This window comes from Chrysemys picta, chromosome 15 (assembly GCF_011386835.1).
Source record: "Chrysemys picta bellii isolate R12L10 chromosome 15, ASM1138683v2, whole genome shotgun sequence".
NCBI lineage: Eukaryota > Metazoa > Chordata > Testudines > Emydidae > Chrysemys > Chrysemys picta.
The window spans coordinates 30,624,014-30,645,090 of NC_088805.1; the positions used below are offsets into that span (position 1 = coordinate 30,624,014).

The following is a 21,077-nucleotide window of genomic DNA, read 5'->3' on the forward strand; positions in this document are numbered from 1 at the left end:
AGGGTCGGTTAGCAAATTTTAATGCTGAATTGGCAGCATTGCTGCCATCTGTATCTATCTTGGGTACTTACGGCTCCCATTACACTATCCTACCTGAGCACCTCACAGTCTTTATTGAAATTCTCTTCACACTAATGCTGAGACAGGACACGGCTGTTAGCTCCGTTGTGCAGATGGAGAACTGCGGCACACATAGTGGGAGATTTGCCCAAGGTCACATTGGGAGACTTGAACTCGGATCTCTTGCATCCCAGGCTAATGCCTTAGCCATTGGACCGTGGCTACGGAGTGGGATGTCAAAACCCAGGGTTCTGACACCACCACAGCACCAAGCAGGCTATTAGGCTGGGAAGGAAGAAAGTCTTTATTAAGTCATTCATTGCTGAAATAACAAAAGGGTCCAGAGCTTTCAATAGAGGTGGATTTTTGTTGTTGTTGTTCCAGTGTGAAAGCTCCCCCTTCAGAAAAAGGAAAGGATCACACATGTATAACTGAGCTACTTTCTTTGCATTGTAGAAAGAAGAGGTGGGTGATAACCACAGCCAGCTGAACATGGAAGGGGCTCTGATCGCCCGGGACAGAGTTGGGGTACAGGACTTCGTTCTTTTGGATTCCCACACCAGTGAGGCTGCTTTCTTGGACAACCTTCGCAAGCGATACAGAGAGAACCTCATCTACGTAAATCTGCATGCTTTTATAACTTCATCTTTCATGGCAATGCTGGTACTTGTGTCTAGAAGATAGTGTGAACTAACATGTAATTGTGGGAAGGTGACATGCCTCTGACTACAACCTGCTTACAAGTCAGATCTAAGAATAAGGCCAAACGGGGCATCTCTGTGGAACCATTGTATTGGGATGATCAGAGTTCCAGGTGGTCTTAATGTCTTTTGTCACTGCAGTGTTGACTTGTTGGAACAGAGTGATTTATCTCCCCAAGAATATGGCTTTCTAATGCTTGTGGTCTGCTATACAGGGAGGGGTTGAAAGATGTTTGCAGTATTTGGCAGGCTGACTGCCCCGTTTGCCCTTTAGATAAAAAAACAAAACGTGTAACTTCTGTGGATGGTATGGTTATGTTCAAGGTGTCCGAGAGGTGTGTAATAAATAACAAAGGAACATGAAAAGCCAAGCCAGCACAAAGAATGCTCTGAACTGCAGGATGAAAATTTGCTAGGTCTTAATGGCCTTGTTTTTTCAAAGGTGCTGAGCACCCACAATGCAATGTTTTTGCTGTGCAGAACTTAAATGGTAGAGAATCTTACCAAACCTCTCTTCTGTTAGATGAAGCTCAATATTTTGATGAGGCAAGTGGGGAAAAAATGAAAGAACTTGATGGGATGTGGAGTGTCAGTTGTTACTAGGTTCTAAAGTGTTGTGTAACTTTGGCTCACTGAAATATTCTAAAATTAAGGCAATTAGACTTGCACCTTGAAACCTGAGATTTGTTCATCTGCAGGGCTCAGGAAGGAATTCTTTCTTTCCATATACAGTCTTATGAAAGAATTGGACCAACTTTGGTTGGGGAAAGGTACGAGCTTTTGAGCTCCAGAGAGCTCTTCTTCGGGTCTGGGGAAGGAAGCTGAGTAGAAAGAAGAGCTCTGTGTAGCCTGCAAGCTTGTCCCTTCCATCCACAGAAGTTGGTCCAGCAAAAGATATTACCTCCCCCACCTTGACTCTTTCATATCCTGGGACCAACACAGCTACTACACTGCAGACATGCACAGTATTAAGTAACCACCAGATGGCTTATGAATTTAGCTTTCCTATGAAGCATCAGCATCACATCTGGAGAACAACAGACTTTCAATGATTTAACAAAACAGTGTTAGTTATGGGCAAATATGTTCCTATGTTAACTGGGATATAAATATGAACCAAATCCCAGAAGCGTCAAGGGACAGTGGTATCAAAAGTCTCAATTATTAAGACAATTAAAGGACTAAACCAATGTAATTACTTTACCAGCCAACCTTTAAATAAGGGTTTAAGTGTATGGGGTGTTAGAAATGGAACACAGAAATACTGAAGTCTTTGAAATCTTTGTTACAGAAAAGTTCCACATTTTCTATTTTGTCAGTTTTCACATGGTATGCTTGAGGTTGCCCTTCAGGAGAAGTCATTCTGTTTGTCTACGCTCTGTTCTTCCCTGTAGACATATATTGGTACCCTTCTAGTATCTGTGAATCCCTACAAAGAGTTGGATTTCTACTCAGTTAAACAGATGGAGATTTATCAAGGGGTCAACTTTTTTGAACTGCCACCACATATGTAAGTAGCACTAAATTCCCCTGCTTTCAGTTCACACAAACACTTTTTGACTTTCATAAGGTCAGGTCTGGCACTGTTTCTGTTGTGGTTTTTAATATTACAAACACTTTCAAACGTAATTGGTGGGAGAGGGGGAACTTTTCATAATAGCAATCTTAGCAAGTAACTTGATACACTTGCGGGGTTATTTATCAAATAACTTCAATTAGACAATATCATAGAACTGGAAGGGACCTTGAGAGGTCATCTAGTCCAGTCCCCTACCTCATGGCAGGACTAAGTATTATCTAGTCTAGTATATGTCTCTGCAGAGTTGGCATTTGGATGTCAGAACTTGGAAGGAGGGTAATTTCAACTTAATATTGACACAGCTTTGAAAATTCAAATGTTTTGTGAATGTTAATCACTCTTCACAACTTCCCTGTGAGGGCATGTAAGTATTTATCTCCATTTTAAAGAGGGCTAAATTGAGGGGCCAATTTGTCAAAAGCTCCAGGCAGGGGCAGCTCCAGGCACCAGTGCACCAAGCGTGTCCCTGGGGCGACAAGCCCCGGGGGGCAGCCTGCTGGTCGCTGTGGGGGTGGCAGTCGGGGAGCCTTTGGCGGCATGCCTGCGGGAGGTCCGCTGGTCCCACCGCCAAATTGCCGCCGAAGCCGTGGGACCAGTGGACCTCCTGCAGGCGTGCCACCGAATCTGCGTTACCAGCTGGACCTCCCGCAGGCGCGCCGCTGAAAGTCCCCTGACTGTCGTGCTTGGGGTGACAAAATACATAGAGCCACTCCTGGCCACTGGGAAGAATGTGTGTCAGACAGGGCTAGAATTAAGGAATTTTTCTAGCGAGTCAGAGCTCAGCGCATGCCTTCCTCATGATGCCTTACCTGATGATGGGATGTCAGACCATCAGGGCTCAGCCAGGATGTGCCCTTGCATAATTCCAGGACTGAGTATATCCTTTTGTCAGTTTCTGAAACATTCCCTTTCACAGACTCTGCCCTTCCTCCTGGCTCCGTGGGCTCCACCTATTCTCAGTGCTCCTAATTCTGCCTCCAGCCAGTTCTGGGAGCAGGAAGTGGGTTGAGGTCAAATTTCAAAGCTGGACGTTGATTTTTGGATTTTCTTCCCAAATGGGGGGGGGGGGGAGAGGGGGAGTGGGAAAGTGGTTGCACTAATTGTTACCTTTTAAAATATCTTCATGGGCAGAAGTTGGGGCTCACCAGCACGCTGCTTTTTAAAACAAATAAATGAAAATTTGAGGTTGGTCAGTCTCTGCCTTTGGGTCACGGACCTGCAGTGTGCTAACCTGTGCCCATAGCAGCGTGCACAGTCCAAATGGGTTCTGTTGCTAAAGCTCTTTCCCTCCATGTGCCTACCTCTCAATTTGAATTCATGTCTCCATTCTAAAGTTGTGAATCGGCAAATTTTCTGCTGGGAACATTGCTTGCCTGTCCAGTTCAAGGTCTGTAAATTTTAGCTGTCTCCAGTGTTAAGGAGCCTATGGAACATTTACTCCTGTCAGAGCTTTCTGCCAGCATTTTGTATGGCTGTTTCATATTGAGTAATTCTTAAAGCTGATTTTGTGTGTGTGTGTGTGTGTGTGTGACTCTCTCATTCAGATATGCCATAGCTGACAATGCCTACCGGGTAATGTGTGCTGAATACAATAACCACTTCATCCTCATCTCTGGGGAGAGTGGCGCTGGGAAAACAGAAGCCTCCAAGAAGATATTGCAGTACTTTGCAGTGACCTGCCCGACTACGGAACAGCTGCAAATAGTCCGTGATCGCTTGCTGCTCTCCAATCCAGTTCTGGAGGTAAAACAAAAAAATAATAAAAAAAACCCCTAACGGTGTACCATGCAGAGGAGATTGACTGCAACATTTCTCTGTATATCGAACTGAAATGTTTTGGATGTATGGAAGGAGAGGAGATCTAATCAGGAGAATGGCCTCCCGTTTGCAGGGATACTTGATCTCTGGTTGCATTATAATGAAAGTAATTTCAGCCCCTTTGCAAGCACGTCCTTTCTGACTTGGAAAATGTGAAGGAATTGATGTAGGCCAATTTGTTGTCCAGGGATTTAATTTTTTTTCCACTTGTAGTTTTCAGCTTACAGTATTTCTTCATCTATAATCAAAACACCTAGTCTCCTGCTCGATATAAATGCTGTGCGAAGAGGGGATTTTTGTCAGTAGTGCTCCCTAAGGAAAGGAGAAAATATTTTGAGACCATTTAATAAATGCTGAACCTTATCAAGGAATGAACAAGCCTCTCAGAGCATCTGTCACCTGTCCCTCTAGCTGCCTAATGTGCAGGAAGGTAACTGTGGATACTACCATTCAGGGCAGGTTTTCAGAGCTCTCCCGAAAATGAGCTGAGCGGAGAGCTGGGCATAGATTCATGTGGTGGGAGCACACTTTCGGTGAACTTTAGATGACACATGCTCATATTATCAGAAATTTTAGGAAAGCTTGTCTAAGTCTTCATGACTAAACAATGGCAGTAAGTAAATGTGAGCCATTGACACTTAACCCTACATGAAGAACCAACTGAAGAGAATCCGAGAACTGAATGTATGTTGAGTGTAACTAATGGTGTGTCTGGGCAGATGGATTCTACTCTTCTGGAATGCTCTGTGTCAGCAGGGGGTGCGGAAGGAGGGAAGCAAATATGTCCAGTCTTTGGTAAATACAAACCTAATTTTTCAGAATTTCATGGGATTTAGCTGCTCATTGACTTACCAAGCGTGAAAAGAGCCTATGCACTTTCCCCTCTATGTAAAGCTGTACATGCTGATGTTTCTCCCTCAGTCCCTCATGACCCCAGTTCTAGACGCAGAGCTCTCAGCAGCAAGAGGAGTGACTTGGTTTTGCTTGTTTCTCTGCAGGCTTTTGGAAACGCAAAAACTCTGCGTAATGACAACTCAAGTAGATTTGGAAAATACATGGATATCCAATTTGATTTTAAGGTAAAAACAAATGTGTTGGAGCATTCCCGAAACAAGCATAACTATGTACCTATCTGTCACCAGCATGGAATACTTAGTCAGTAAACCTTATACTGCCCTGCAAAATTATTTACCTTGCAGGCTACCTTCTGACCTCATTTTTATAGCTCTTGCATTTTTTGACTGAGGTGGCTGAAGTCTTGTATCTTGGAAGTTTCCAGCATTATTGGCAACACAGCCAACTGCCCCGTGGAAAAGGCAATATTTCACTACAGAGCAGGAGCTAGTTACTCCTCAGACAGTACGTGTCTACTTGTAAGTGATATTTTAATAGAGAAACTAATGAAGTGTAAGAAGAGCAGATAGGCTTCTGGTGTCATCGTTACTTGTCCCAGTAAGTGTGTGTTCATAAGAATACAGCAGTCACAACACTTCTGCTGGCTTCCTGTCACTGGGGCTGTTGGGTATTGAAGGCTTAGCAGTTTAAGCTCAGGTGGCTTTTTGTTTTGTTTTGTTCCCCTCCCACTCCTCCCCAGGGAGCTCCAGTAGGAGGGCATATCCTCAGTTACCTGATTGAGAAATCCCGAGTCGTTCATCAAAACAATGGGGAACGGAATTTCCATATCTTCTACCAGTTGCTGGAGGGCGGGGAAGATGACCTGCTTCGCTGGCTAGGACTGGAGCGCAACCCGCAGAAGTACATGTATCTTATACAGGTTGGGATAACTAGGCCCCCAGCATGGAACGACCTGTGGGGTTCCAGAGGCTGCATTTGGCAGCATAGATGTGCAGTACCTGTTAACCTTTACAGAACAAGTTATGTATTATGATCACCTGTGACTTGATGGGTTTTCTTCACCATTCATGTACTCCATTATGGTAGGTTTCAGAGTAGCAGCCGTGTTGGTCTGTATCCGCAAAAAGAACAGGAGTACTTGTGGCACCTTAGAGACTAACAAATTTATTAGAGCATAAGCTTTCGTGGACTACAGCCCACTTCTTCGGATGCAGAAGTGGGCTGTAGTCCACGAAAGCTTATGCTCTAATAAATTTATTAGTCTCTAAGGTGCCACAAGTACTCCTGTTCTTTTTCCATTATGGTAGAAGTCATGACTATAGCTAATGATTTTCTAAGTGATTATAATACTGTAGAACAGCTGTCGGTGTATGGTTTTCTACCCTTGTTTCACCTTTTGACACTGATTTGCCCTGGGTCCAGAGCTGCAGCAATATTAGAAATAAAGGAAGTTGAGACACTAACTTCTGCAGTATTAATGGATAAAGCACATTAGAATGAGACAACACTATGGCTTGCCCAAATTCTGCCCTTAGGCTGTGAAATCACTAGAAGCCGCATGAGAGTACCAGACTAAAACTTGGTCCTGAATTAGTTTCTACCCTCTAGTTATGAATCCAACCTATCCTTGCCTCTCCTCCATTAATTTAGAGAGCGATTTCACAATGAAGCAAACTGAAACGAGAAATCTTATTCCATAAGGAATTTAACAATACAATCCCTTTGTATTCTCCGTGCTCTTAGTGAGGATATTGGTGCACGGGTAACAGCTTATTCCACTTCAGAGCTTTTTCCCAGTCCACGGCAGTGAAAGTCTATCACAGACAGATTAAGAACGTGATAAACATTAAACTGTTGCCAGGCAAATGAGTGCTATATCCTAGAGGAAGCATTGTGACTTAATGGCAGATGTCACTAGGCGGAAAAGCTGGCTGGTGGTGTATAAAAATACCCCTTTGGTTCACTGGAAAGCATGGCCTAAACTATTAACTAGTAAAATGATGATTATCTGCAAGTTACACTTGGTGTAAGGGTCTCTCTTTAAGGCTTTCTTTATTAATTTGGTGTAAAATAAGTAAGCTTGAGGACTCGAGCAGTTGTTTATATATATATATATATATATATATATATATATATATGATATGAAGAAAAGTGTTCCCTACACTTGTTCATAAAATGCAGAATCGTGCGCAAACTGCTGGTTTTGATGGAGTATAATATGCAGACAATTTGCCCTTCTCCCGGTATAGACACATTGAGTAACAAAGGTTACGTTACTATAAACATAATAGACGACTAGAGCCCAAACTTCACCATAAATGCGCTAAGTACCTAGTACCCAAACTCAACACACATCATGCTCTTAAGTAACAGTTACAGAAAGGACTGACCAGCAGAGCCATGGGCTGAATGGGCAAGAGTGGAATAACCCTCTGTGTGTATATCTACAAACAAAGTGGTAAAGAGCTGAGAGAGAGAACTGGGAATCAAAAATGCCAAGCCAAGGTGTGATTGGCTAGTGGTACACAGATCACCTGATCAATAGAACTGTAGTGATGGATGCAAAGTTTTCATGCTCTTTCTTCTCCTCAATAGGGTCGATGTGCCAAAGTGTCTTCCATTAATGACAAGAGTGACTGGAAAACAGTCCGCAAAGCCTTCTCTGTCATTGACTTCGCTGAAACAGATATTGAGGTATAGAGGCAAGAGAAGTGATGTGCATTTATGAAAGGCGGTAACTGCTGATTCCATCCTGGTTCAGGATAGATATCTGGGGAAATTTCCAAATAAGGGCTGTACTGCTCTTTCTAAGGAAGTGGTGGAAGTCTCTTCCTTTGTGACACCTAAAACTGGACTGGATACAGTGCTGAAGTACATGTTGTGGGGAACAATCTTGCACTGACTAAGACATGGACAAGATAACCTGAGAGCAGGAATTGTCTGAATACCTTACTGGCTTCTGATATTCCATAATGGATAGAAAAATGGGATGCAATAACCAATGCCTGTCCCCACCAGGGGGAAAATGCTTTACAAACAGTAGTACCAGGCCAGTGGCAAACTTTCTGATCCCCCTCCCCACCCTGTGTTTTCTGGTGTCCGAAGTGTGTTGCTAAAGGAAGTCTATATTGCTACCACTCTAGCGAAAAATGTCGTGTGTGTGTGTGTGTATAGGTAGAGATTGGTATCAGAACTTCATGTCACCTATAAAAACCAGGGGCTGTTGTTACTCTTCATATCATTAAACATTTGCTTGATAGATTTAATTAAAAAAAAGACCAGAAGGGAATTAATTTGATCTCCTATATAATACAGGACGCAGAATTAGGAGTTTGGGGGATATGGCTGTGGCTTTGTCAAATGACCAATTCTCTTTCAGATGCATGGTACAAATTAAAACATTCTCCCTCTCTGCAGTTCCTAACTGTTGATTTTTTTTTATATCACTTAAGTAAGTTGGGTCCAGAGTTCATTGGAGTATCATCTATGCCTCTCTCAAATGGCTCTAGAACTCCATTTTGCAAATGCAAGGATTGTTTTTGGCTTCACTGCATCATATAGTCAAGTGCCCTTTTTCTGCTGCCTGTGTTTTGTGAACTTCTCAGGAGTAAGGGAAGAAGCAGGGCTGGTGCTACCATTAAGGCAAACTAAGCGGTTGCCTAGGGTGCCAAGATTTGGGGGTGCCAAAAAGCGGTGCCCCCAATTTTTTTTACAGCGTTCCTGGGCTGGGCTGCCGGTGGTGCGCTGACATGTGTGGCTCAGACTCCCTCTCCCAGCGCAGCAGACGCTCCACTTCTCCCGCTTCCCAGGCTTGCGGTGCCAATCACCTGTTTGGCGCTGCAAGCCTGGGAGGGGAGGAGAATTAGAGCGGGGGTGGCGTGCTCGGGGTGGAGGCGGAGCAGAGGTCAGCTGGGGTGGGGAGCTGCTGTACGGCTCCCCGTGGGGGGGAGCTGCCGCAGGGGGGGGCGCCTCAGGGCGGAGGGGGGGTGGGGAGCTGCCGCAGGGCTGCAGGGGGAGGGCACAAAGTGGAAGTTTTGCCTAGGGCGTGAAACTTCCTTGCACCAGCTCTGGGAAGAAGGGTCTATAAAAGTGATGGTCCCAGCACCAAGATGGCCTGAGATACAGGCCCTGTTATATTTGTGCCTGGTGACCTCATCTTTGCCTCTCCCGTGGACTTTGGTGATTCCCACCATCCATCTACTTCTAAGGTTGAGCAGCTGGCTTAATTTTGAAGTGTCAGATGATGTGCGTATCCCAGGGAGTCAGACTGGAAGGAGGTGGCCAGATTGGAGTGTCCTTCTGTACCAGGTCTAGAGAAGTAGCTAATAATCTCTCACTGTCTTTCTCAGCAGTAGTTGATTTTCAGATCAACAGATTGCACTACCACTGAGCCAAACAAGAGCATATTCTGCTTAAGAGTAATGACCATGTAACCATATGAACTTGGCTTTTAACAGTCTTTGTCACTTTGGCCTCAGCATCTCTTTGGGGTCATTGCCAGTGTCCTGCACCTGGGGAATATTCAGTATGAAGAAGATAGTAACGGTCATGCCATCATCACCAACGGCAGCCAGATCAAATGGATCTCAAAGGTATCATCTACGGGGAGACAGGAAGCTTCCATACAGATTTGAAAGCAGGGGCCCAAGGCACTAGTTTGAGGGGTTGCTTCCCTTCCTTGCTATGTTTTTGACTTGTGAATGGTAGCACGTACTGTCCTAGGAAGCGTCCAAATTCTCTAGAAGGACAGCCTCTGCTCTGAGGGGCTCACCTTGGCTCTGTGCGTTGAGTCTCTCTCAAACTGTCCCTGCGCTAATCAGGGGATCCTAGAAATGTAGAACTGGAAGGGACTTTGAGAAGTCAACTAGTCAAGCCCCCTGCACTGAGGCAGGACCAAAAAATCTAGGCCGTCCCTTCCAGAGGTTTGTCCAACCTGTTTTGAAAACCTCCAGTGATGGGGACTCCACAACCTCCCTCAGGAGCCTATTCCAGAGCTGAACTACCCTTAGTTTTTCCTAATATCTAACCTAAATTTCCCTTGCTGCAGATTAAGCCCATTACTTCTTGTCCTACATTCAGTGGACTTGATCAATTATTCTCCACTGTCTTCTTTATAGCTATGAACTCTGTACTGAGCTGCCAGATGCAGGATCCTGAAGTTTAAATGTTTTAAACAACTCTTGCTGTCAGCATAAAGACGGACAAGTTGAAATCTGTAATGTATAATATGCAACAGGCTCCTTAGCATTTTAATTCAACTTTAGCCATCAAGGGTATTTACATTACATGACGCTGCCTGTGTAACTGATCCATGCTTTTCATTATGGGTGTGGGGTATTAAGGCATTACTAGAATATCCTCTGTCTCATTGTTTTTAATAGTGTCTTTGTCCCCAGTTGGCATAAAGACACACACGGTCACTTCCCAGACCTGCATACGTGACTTTGCATTGCTTGCAGGGTGGCTGCTGACAGAGGGGCACAGTTGTCGCTATGGTGGCACGTAATGTTTTGGCTTACGCGGCTCCTTCAATCCAATGCACAAAAGGGTCAAGCTGCATGTTCAGCCTGGAGTGGCAGCAGCATCCATTTGGACTTTCCTGTTGTCAGTAGAAATCAACTGCTTAATGTTGTTTTAAATATAACAAAGGAGATCAGAGCGGCTTAACCTGCCAATACAGCCACCCCCTAACAACCAGAAATGGGTTGTGTGGGCTACACCCTAGTAGAGAAGCAGCAACTCAGTACTCCCCAAGGTGCCTGTGCAGTCTGCCAAGACACTATGGGAGAAAATTCTTGACCGACCTCTAATCATGGCAATCCTGTTAAACCACTGCAAGTAAGAAAAATGCTGTAGTTAAAATCCCGATATGACCAGAGATAACTGAGATAGCAAAGGTGTCTGGTTCCTTTTCCTTTAAATCTTAATATGGATTCCGCTACTTATCTGTGGGCGCAGAGAAATGCAAATGTTGGTTGCCCCGTTACATTTTGGGTTTTCAAGAGTCATTAAGAGTAAAAGGCAGCAGCCTGGACGTTTCACTCCAAATTGACGGTAGTCATGAAATTCCCCTCTGCACTCTAACTGTGGCTCTCTTCTTTGGCAGTTATTGGGCGTCCACTTATCCATTCTACAGGAAGCTCTGACGCACAGAAAGATAGAAGCCAGATCAGAAGAGGTATAAATTAAGCCAGTGTCCGATTCCTCATAGTCTATTAAGTCAACACAGTCTAGTGGTAAAACCCTGGGATAAGGAGCCAGGATGCCCTGTGTCTTGTTCTTGACACACTCACAGATTCTCTAAGGAAACTTCACCAAGTTTCCTGAATCTCTGACTCTTTTCCTATCTGTAAAATAATTGTGGTAAGAACAGTTACCTTCCTTAGTAAATTTCTGAGCTATTAAGTTGAGAAGTGTTGGTGTGAGGCTGCCTTCCTGCGGAGTGACACAAATGATTGAAAAAAGCCAGGAGCGAGGAAGGTTTACATGCAGCCACACGTCTGAGCCAAATTATCTTCCTTTGTGTAGTCTGTAAAGTGCTTCTTGAGAAATTTGGCTTCATATGCAGATGGGAGTATTTGTATAAAATGTCCGCTTGTAACATTGTATGGTGTTTGAAAGCCGTCAGAATTGCTGATGGCTTTTTCCCTTGAAATTTGGCAGAGTCCCAAAATGCAGCCTCCTAATCAATACTGATAGTGTATACCCATTTCCCCCTTATATCTGGTGTACATCATTTAGCTCGTATATAGATGAATGTTTGCCCCCAAATTAGGGGGTAAAATGGGGCTCAATCCTTATTTTTATTCATCCACTTCGCTGTCAGTGACTCCTCTCCTGTAGCCTGAATGTTAATGCTAGGAGATTCGTAGCTATTGTCTTGCACCTTCTGACCAAAAAGATGATATATGGAATATCTCACTTTATTTCAAAACCGTGATCCAAAACTTCCTTAACTTCAAATCCATCTCATTACTGTGAGACTGGACCGGTCTAAACTCTGCTACAGGTTAGAATGTGTGCAGCTGGGTGGGAGATGTGTGGAAGTAGGGCACTAGGACCCAACATGCGGTCTCATAACTGGGGCGCTAGAGCAGTAGTGAGGTGCTAGCTATGGACCGGTACCTGGAGCTGTGGTTGGCTTCAGTTTTGATCTGAAGTCAGAATGCTTGCTCATGCTTCAGTGTGAAATGGAGACTGTCAGATGGTAGCCTGCTCTCTAATCCATGAGCATGAAATGAGTTAGAAATTACTGACGATGAGTTATCTTAGTTACTATACTTGAGTATTTTTACCTGCCTTTTTTTTTCTTTCAGGTCCTAAGTCCCCTGAACATAGACTTGGCATTCTGTGCTCGGGATGCAGCAGCTAAGGCGATTTATGGACGGACTTTTACTTGGCTAGTCAACAAAATTAATGGATCTTTAGCCAACAAGGTTGGTTCCCTTCTAGCTAATACTGTGCTCTACAGACAAGTACTGTCTCATTCAGTGAATGGACAGCGCTTCCAGAATGAGTCAGTCATGTGGTGTTTTCCACCAGACGTCTCAAGTCTGCTAGTTGAGTTCAGGGATTCAAACCACTGTGAGCTGGAGATTCATGTTCTGCTTGATTTTTTTTGTATCGAATACTAAAGATACATTGTCAAGCAATTTGGCTAATGCATGACCTGCTTTAAAATTGTCCATCCTGATTGGAAGTAAATACAGAGCTATACATGATCACTTTATAGCTGATAAGAAAAAAAAATCACTGCTTTTGTAGGACCCATCCAAACTATGGCATGTGCTTCTCCTGTTGGACATGTGGCAGCAAACTAACATGCTATTTGCTGGTCTGTAATGCTGGTGCAAAAACAAGGAGTTTAACATAAAACTAAGCTTTCTAGAAGACAAGAAAAATGTTTTCCAAATGGTGACAAAACTTGTATGGAAAGTAGCCTTGATATCTGTGCTTAGGAGAGAGGTGTGACCTTCCAGACTAGTTGAAGGAGGTCTTTGCTTTTGGTTTGGTAAGCCACCAGGCAGCCATGCATGGTCCGTTTTTATTATCCCAGATATGTAGTTTTGAAAGGTGGAAAATGGGGGTTGGCTAGATTTTCCCCCATTAATGATTTAATAGCTGTGCACCAGGATGTGTGTTGTACTATCAGCTAAGAAAGCCAGGTCTGAGAGTTAACACTAGGCTTTGAGTGGGAGAGACTACAAACATTCACAGAGCTAGGAACAACCAGGAGTCCCCAGCATGGGATCCTGTGTCCTACCCGAATATAGAAGGCAATGGTTGTCTGGAACAAATATATGTGACGGCCATCCTGCCAGTGTGTATAAGAGGGTGAAGCCATTGGAAGATAAAGGGGATTTATTCCACAGTCTCTCCTACCTCTACGCCCAACCTCCACGAAGAATATTTAGACCTGTCTTGGCTTGCTCACCAAAATATCTGGTCAGTTCAGCTGCAGAATTGCCTGCTAGAGGGGACCCATGTGGTAATGACACTGTCCCTGTAATGAGTCTCCCTGGTCAGTGGCAGAGTGGGAACAAATGAGAGAGATTAAAATCTAGGTGAAGGGAACCACATGAATGATACAGAGCAATCGCACCAGTTACAGAAATCCTCTTTTCCTCATGGAGCATTTAATGGTATCTTTGGCAGGACCTCACCAGGAAAACGGTGATTGGGCTGCTTGACATCTATGGGTTTGAAGTGTTTGATACAAACAGGTAAGTGCCACTGACGCTGGCTCAAACTGTGCGTGCACTAATGTGGGTCTGCTTCCAAAGCAATGCGTGGCCATTAGGGCTCAGGCTTTGGCTTACCCCAGAAAGGCAAGGAAGTTGAGTCCCAGCTCCCTTCATCAGCTTTGAGCTGTACCTAATCTGTGACGTGTGTTGCAGTATGTAGGCGTAACTGGCTACGTGAAGCACAGTGAAGGTCTCGACTCATTTCTTTGCTCTAGTTGGCTGATTGTGTTAAAAATCCAGAATCCTATGGAAAAACTTGTGCATGTAATATTGGAGTGGGCCATCTTCTTGTGTGGGGCAGCTTTCAAAGCCTCTAGAGAGACAGAAGGATGTGACCACTACCTTCTTCTAGCCAAACAAAACTCATTGCCCTGTAACACTTATTCTGTCATCATATGTTCAATTATAAGGCTGTTGGGAAGGAAGTTAGTGATGGGTGACAATGTGGCAGTTTAGTTCAGAAACATTCAACTGTTAGTCTACTGCTCTGAGCTTGCTGTGTCAGCAAAAATGGGCTGGGAGTCTCTCAAAAATAGCCCTTCTGGGAAGAATGTTGGTACTTCCTTCTGGAATTGCAGCTCAGATGACAGTGTGCATATGTGTTTGGGGAAGGTAGAGGGTGGAGTTAGCCGAACTTTATCAAAGCTCTCTAATTTGGTTTGAGTTTCAAGCAGAAGTTTTAGGGGCAGTGGGTGGGGAGGGAGGAGTGGCGTATTTTATCCGCACTGATTCTCCAGTTCTTATTAAACCTCTACACTGGTAGGTAGCCGCTCTTGAAATGGGATATGGGCTTTTTCTATTAAAATATAGTTCTAGTGGGAAAACAAAACTACAGCTGTCTCGGCTATTTCATGGGCTCATCTTCTGTCACGGGGAGAAGGGTTTTACACTTGTTTCCCTACAAACGAAGAAGGCAGCTAGAAAGTTTTCCTTTAATGCATATCATTATTCTTGCTTCTTTTATTTTTCTAAAGTTTTGAACAGTTCTGCATTAATTACTGCAACGAAAAGCTCCAGCAGCTGTTAATCGAAATGACTCTGAAGGCAGAGCAGGAGGAATATGAGATGGAAGGCATAGAGGTAACTCTCATTGCTTTTCCCTGTCTTGTTCTCTTGGGAACGTCACTGCACAGCAAACTTCCTCTTATTCACCAAGGCATTAATAGTGCTTTTTAAAACTTTCAATTACAGTTGGAATACCATTGACATTTGAGATGGAAAAGGCGTAGTGGTCCCACCCATTCCGTTCCCTTCAGTTAGTGCAGGATTATCATCGATGGTATATTTTCATATCGTCATCTTTTTTTAAAGAATGCTTCCCTTTGAGAGCTATAGAGAGCACAGTCTCCAACCTCTTTTGTCCTGGGGGCTCTCTCCCACAGACCCTCCTCCCATTTGGTAACATGGGATATGTGGGATAGTCATGACCCCCAAATGCCTGTTTAACCCCCAGCTTCCAGTTGGGAACCCCTGTGCTATGTAATAGAACTCACAGGAAGCTCTTGCTATATTTGGCCTAACTTTTCCCTTTCCCTACTTTGATCCCACTACTCCTAGTTGTACCCTTTCTATCACGTTCAATCATTCTGGTTGAGTTAATTTGTATGCTTTGAAGGAGAATGTGGCAGAACTAGGACTCTTGGTTAGAAACACAGACTCTGCAATGAAATGCCTTTGTAGAAATAAAGAAGATCCTTGTAAGATAAGAATGGCCATGCAGGGTCCGACCATTGGTCCATCTAGTCCGGTGTACTGTATTCCAACAGTGTCAGGCACCAGATGCTTCAGAGGGAATGAACAGAACAATTATCAAGTGATCTGTTCCCCGTCACCCAGTCCCAGCTTCTGGTAGTCAGAGGTTTAGGGACACGTGGGGTATGGGTTGCATCCCTGACCACGTTGGCTAATAGCCATTGAAGGACCTATCCTCTATAAACTACCTTTTTTTTTTTTTTACCCCAGTTATACTTTTGGCCTTCACAACATCTTCTAGCAACAAATTCCACAGGTTAACTGTGCATTGGGTAAAGACATACTAACAACAAAAGATGCAGCTGAGTGTCTTTCAACGGAAGAGACTGAAGGATTGCAGTGTAATAATGTAGAGATTAAGATAATTCTGCCCATGCTGCTTAAAGGGGGAAGATATTGAGGAGTGGCTGGGTCAATAACCTCTCCAATAAAACCTTAAATCCTAACTTGGAATTATTTCAGGTTGGAGTAGGTAAAGTTCTCTGAATTCTTTAAAATCACTTTTCCTTTCTAATCCCAGTGGGAGCCAATTCCATATTTCAACAACAAGATCATCTGTGACTTGGTTGAAGAGAAACACAAAGGAATAATCTCCATACTGGTAAGAACAAAATTTGTGCCTTATTGTGCAGTGATCCCATACTATTATTACTCTCTCAATATGTTAAGAACTCGACAGTACCCAGGATGTAAATATATGGATGCTCAAGTTCTGCTATGAAAAGGGTTGGGTAGAATACTAGGTTACAGAGTCTGAAAACACCACAGAACACCAAAGTAAAGTTTGAGCAACTTGTTCTTTTTTCTGAGCTGTGCTCGGAGATTTTCTCCTGTTTTCTTATCTCTATCCTCAAAAGCCCCAAATTACAGCCGTCACCATCCTGCATTGGATGCAGGGGCTGCTTGAATGAAGCTTTCTAGCCTTAGTGATGTTGACAGGGCACTGTCTGCAAGAGGACTCCTAGCGTGCAGAGCAGCCTTCTCCTCCTCCTTTGGGATAAATGGGGTGGGAGCCCTACGAGAAAATCAAATTGCTTTAAACTTGGTAATACAATTACTGTAGGGCAATCCGTTCTTAAATGCGAAAAACAAGAAAGGTAAGATTTATAGGGATTCTTTCTGTAAAGATGCATGTAATTCAACAGTGATGCATTGTGCTTTGACCCCATGGCTTGCGACTTGTAGACTGAGGAGTGGAGAGTTTATCACATGGATACAGAAGCTGGGTGACTGATGCACTGAAACCCAGGGCAGGAGGATCATGATTATTGAAGCTTAATGCTAGTATTCCTATTCTAATTAAGTACATGTGCAAGGAGAACTCTTCTATACATATCATAATTGTGTGGGTTGGGGGGTGGGTCTCGGGTAGAAAAGATGAGAATCCAGTAGGTTTGGAGGCTTTTGGACTCTTAGAAACTGTAATCAATGTTGACCAAGAATCTCTAGCCTTTATCTATGTATTCCTGGGTCTCAGTGCCTAGTGATATCAACTTCTTCCACCCTGCCATCTTCATGTGAAACTGACTATAAGCACGGAGACAGACCCGGAGAGAGGCATATACTTGCAGAGAATGTAAAATTCTCTGCATAACAATAGTCTTGTAAAACTGAGTTATGAATTTTACAAGGAAGCATATAGGTGTTTTTTGTATGAAACTGAATAGTTTATAAACTGAAAACCTTATAGTTTCGCATGGTAGTGCTGTCGTTGATAAGTTGCAAGGAATTACTATGACATGTTATCTTGTAACCAGACTGTACTAAGTTACAGTCATGAGATGACCGTTTGTGTTCTGAAAAAAGTTACTTGGCATTTCTTTAACAGCTGCACTCTTCTTTGAACAAGGGTAGGTGTGTCCACTGCCCGGATTTTACTGGCCTTCAAAGTTAAATGTGCATTAATATGGTACATTGAATTAAATCATGATAGAGATAAATACACTCTTAATACACCCCACCTCCCTAGACTTACCTTGCTGAAACAAAGCCTTTTGTTGCAAATGTTGCTCTATACTTTGATATTAGATGCTGAGAATGCTCCTAGGGGCTGAGAATCTTCTGCTTTCGTTGAAATTAGTGGGATTGTGGGTTCATAAAACTTCTGAAAACTAGGCCAGCTTCTCTCTGCATCAGCACTCAGGTAACTCCAGTGATGGATGCTATTAGAAAACCCTAAAATCAGTAGGTAACCCCAAATCCCAAATGACCACTCTCTAAACAGTGTTGGGGTCTCTGAGGGGATTTATACACTTTATACAGATTACAGAAAATGATTTTGGCAAATCTTGGGTCAGTAAATCATGTTCAAATCTGCCATCAGCAGGCAGTAAGGTCAGATTAAGATGCTGCAATGTTTCTTCTTTAAGGATGAAGAATGTTTACGGCCTGGTGAAGCAACTGATTTAAGCTTCCTGGAAAAGTTGGAAGAGAAAGTAGGAGATCATGCCCACTTCCTGACGTATGCACTTACGCTCTGTAACCTACTGTAGAGGAAACTTTCCCTAGGGTTTCCAGTGTTCTGTTCTGAGGTCCTGTTTTATACCAAAGAAAAGTTCCATTCTAGCAGGCTGCCTGCAATCTACCACTATGATTAGTGGTAGGGGGGAGGGATAGCTCAGTGGTTTGAGCATTGGCCTGCTAAACCCAGGGTTGTGAGTTCAATCCTTGAGGGGGCCACTTAGGGATCTGGGGCAAAATCAGTACTTGGTCCTGCTAGTGAAGGTAGGGGGCTGGACTCGATGACCTTTCAAGGTCCCTTCCAGTTCTAGGAGATAGGATATCTCCATTATTACAAAATTATAATCTGTGGTGTGGTATGGGGGGGGGGGGGGATTCCTGTCTTCCCTGTATCATTAGCTTGCCAATATTTAAGTCGGGCCCCAGTTTATCCATCCTTCTATGTGTATTTTATATCCAAATCAGGGACCAATCCTGTGAGGTGACAAATAACTTCAACTTGCATTGAAGTCCGTGAGAGTTGAAGGTACTAGGCAGAACTGAGCCCTGGAGATGAGCCCAGCCTGCAGAGCTTGGCTTTGGAGCCAGATACAAACTTCTCCAAAGATGCCATCTCCATGAGATGTGTGTGCCCCTGCTAGATTCTTCCCAACAAGTACCACTTCAGTAAATATTCCTATTGCTGCAGTGCCTAGTGCCAGGGCTCTGTGTGGTAGGTGCTGTACAAATGCGGGTGAAGACAGGGTCCCTACCTGGGTGTCCATAAGAGAAGGCTAACTAAAAACCAATGAGTAGCCAGCAGTTCACAGAATCAAGATTCTGAAATGTTACTTCTGGCTGTGTGACGCTCAGGACAATTCCTTGTGAAGAGTCAGTAACCAATCTGCCCGCTACCTATCTGTTCCTTAATATCCTACTCTCTTTCAGACCAAGATCTTCAGAGATAATTGCTAGAACTACTCCATTTTTTAAAAAAGGCAATGCATGTTGGAGGGCAACATCAGTGTGAACGCAGTTCAGTCACAAATGGAATCTTGCCATTAGTAAACATTTATTACAGTAGTTCCCAGAAATACTAAGCATTCACTGTTTCAAAGTTTCAGTGGTGTCCTCTTTGCATTAGGTATCTGCTATTCATGAAACACCATTAACTGTGTTTTTTGCCTGTTTAGTGTAAAATTTTGGGGTGTCTTTTCAAACTGAAATCAGGCAGAAGCCAGCTGCCATCCTTATCCCGGCCCCATAGACAAAGCTAATAAAAATGTCTGAACATTTAAGTGTCTTCTGCAAGGTGTAAAGTGTATCCTGAATGAATGGCTTTCTCTAACTAGCATATTGCAGGCCACATAAGATTATGGGAACTACCATGACAGTACATGAACCATTTCTGTTGAAATAGGCTCTTCATTATTAGATGGCTTCTGACCAATTTGCAAAATCTCTTTCAGAAGGAACTTATCAAAGAAATGTCTATATGGGCCCCAACCCTGCAATCAGATTCATGCTAATAAGAGCCTAACTTGATGTCAGTTTCTGATTTTGCAACAAACTGTTCTTAGTATGGTTGATTCCACCATTCCCATGAGCTGAAGAAACTATTTGGCTTCTTGCTCTTCTCTCTGGTTTCTTTCTTTCTGTAGCCGCAAGCTTGCAGATCAAAAGACACGAAAATCAATTGACTGGGTGGATTTCCGTCTCCTTCACTATGCAGGGGAGGTCACTTACTGCGTAGTAGGTGAGTGTGGACTAGACAAGCCTGCATTCTTGAAGGACATTCTAACAGTTCTCCCTGTGACGTGTGCTTTAACTTGCAGCACTTAAGCGGGTGGTGGTAAATCCTCCACCTCCAGCACCTGATTAGAAAATGATTCTGAAATAGACTTGCCCTTCAGGGGCACTCTGCCTTTCCTTCTTTGGACTATCTCAAATCCCCAAGTCTGAATTTTTGATAGAAAAATTCAGTTGTTTGAAGATTTAATTCATGCAACTCACTTTTCAAAAATATGGGAAAATCTATATAGATGTGGTCGAAACTGACATGCAGGGCTGTCCCCAGGGAGGCGCGGGGCCGGGGACAAATCCGCCTGTATGCCCCCCCCCCCCTTAGCATTTTTTTTTATACAGGTGAAATCTGGTTACAGTGAACTTCAAGGGCAGCTGCATTTAAATATTGATAGCGCCCAGCTGTATAATTAAAAGGTAGTTATTATATTGTGTACAACTATAATGAAGTTCATATAATTAAAAAAAAAAAAAAACTCACCGTGAGGCAGCCCTGCCCCAGAACTGTCCTGTGCATGGACCCTCTAGCTGGGGGCCAGTCTCTGAGCCACTCTGCACCCATCACAGGGAGCTCATGGGCCAGGGCCTGGCAAGCTGGACTTGCCCTGCACAGAAATAACCAGCTGCGAAGGGGCCTCTCACAGGCTCCCAGGGCCTTCCCATGACCCTGCTGCCAGCAGGCTGGGCTGGGGACCCCGGGAGGGCAGCACTGACCCCTGCTAGATGGGGCTGGGAGGTCCCGGCCTGTGGAATGCCTGCACGGGACCTGCGCAGGGATAATCGTTGCTGCCTCCAGCACGGCGGGGCATACCCGAGAACCGCTGCCAGGATCCTCCCACCGATCGCCACCGGGATCCCCCAGCCCTGATCAGCTCCCGGGATCCCTGAACCCTCCGGAGCAACACACGCATGCTGTGATGGGTGCATGTAAAGTATTGCATCTGACCCCCAAAGCGCAGACCCCCGGAACGGTCAACCCGATTCACCCCACCCCAGGGACGGCTCTGCTGACATGAAAGCATATCCAGGGAGAGGCTAAATTGAATGCTTGGGGTCAAGCTGTGTGAGTAATTTCACTTTCACACATGAGTAACTTCACTCACACATAAGCCAATAGGATTACTCATGCAAACAAAGCTGTCTGCATAGGTATTAGTAAGACTGCTAGTTGCTAATAGGAAACTGTTGGGTGAATACTCTGGGCCAGATTCTTAGCTGATGTAAATTACACAGCTCTTGAAACCAATCATAACAGCCAGGGCTGGCTCCAGCATTTCTGCCGCCCCAAGCAAAAAAAAAAAAAAACCCCGCGATCGGCGGTGGCAA

At 44.1% G+C, this 21,077-nt stretch overlaps 1 protein-coding gene across 8 annotated transcripts in view; it reads left to right on the plus strand.

The window, feature by feature from the left end:
- The window catches only part of MYO1H (myosin IH), a 52,643-nt gene that overhangs the window by 13,909 nt on the left and 17,657 nt on the right, over positions 1 to 21,077 (plus strand). For 6 of the 8 annotated variants that reach the window (XM_065568828.1, XM_065568827.1, XM_065568833.1 and 3 more), the window contains 14 exons: positions 517 to 723; positions 2,156 to 2,271; positions 3,885 to 4,083; positions 5,157 to 5,237; positions 5,753 to 5,932; positions 7,609 to 7,707; positions 9,492 to 9,605; positions 11,120 to 11,191; positions 12,330 to 12,449; positions 13,669 to 13,736; positions 14,732 to 14,837; positions 16,030 to 16,110; positions 17,879 to 17,970; positions 19,610 to 19,704. In XM_065568828.1, the coding sequence (XP_065424900.1) occupies positions 517 to 723; positions 2,156 to 2,271; positions 3,885 to 4,083; positions 5,157 to 5,237; positions 5,753 to 5,932; positions 7,609 to 7,707; positions 9,492 to 9,605; positions 11,120 to 11,191; positions 12,330 to 12,449; positions 13,669 to 13,736; positions 14,732 to 14,837; positions 16,030 to 16,110; positions 17,879 to 17,970; positions 19,610 to 19,704 (1,630 nt within the window). The remainder of the gene's footprint in view (positions 1 to 516; positions 724 to 2,155; positions 2,272 to 3,884; positions 4,084 to 5,156; positions 5,238 to 5,752; positions 5,933 to 7,608; positions 7,708 to 9,491; positions 9,606 to 11,119; positions 11,192 to 12,329; positions 12,450 to 13,668; positions 13,737 to 14,731; positions 14,838 to 16,029; positions 16,111 to 17,878; positions 17,971 to 19,609; positions 19,705 to 21,077) is intronic. The other 2 variants (XM_065568830.1, XM_065568834.1) reach the window with 1 other exon arrangement.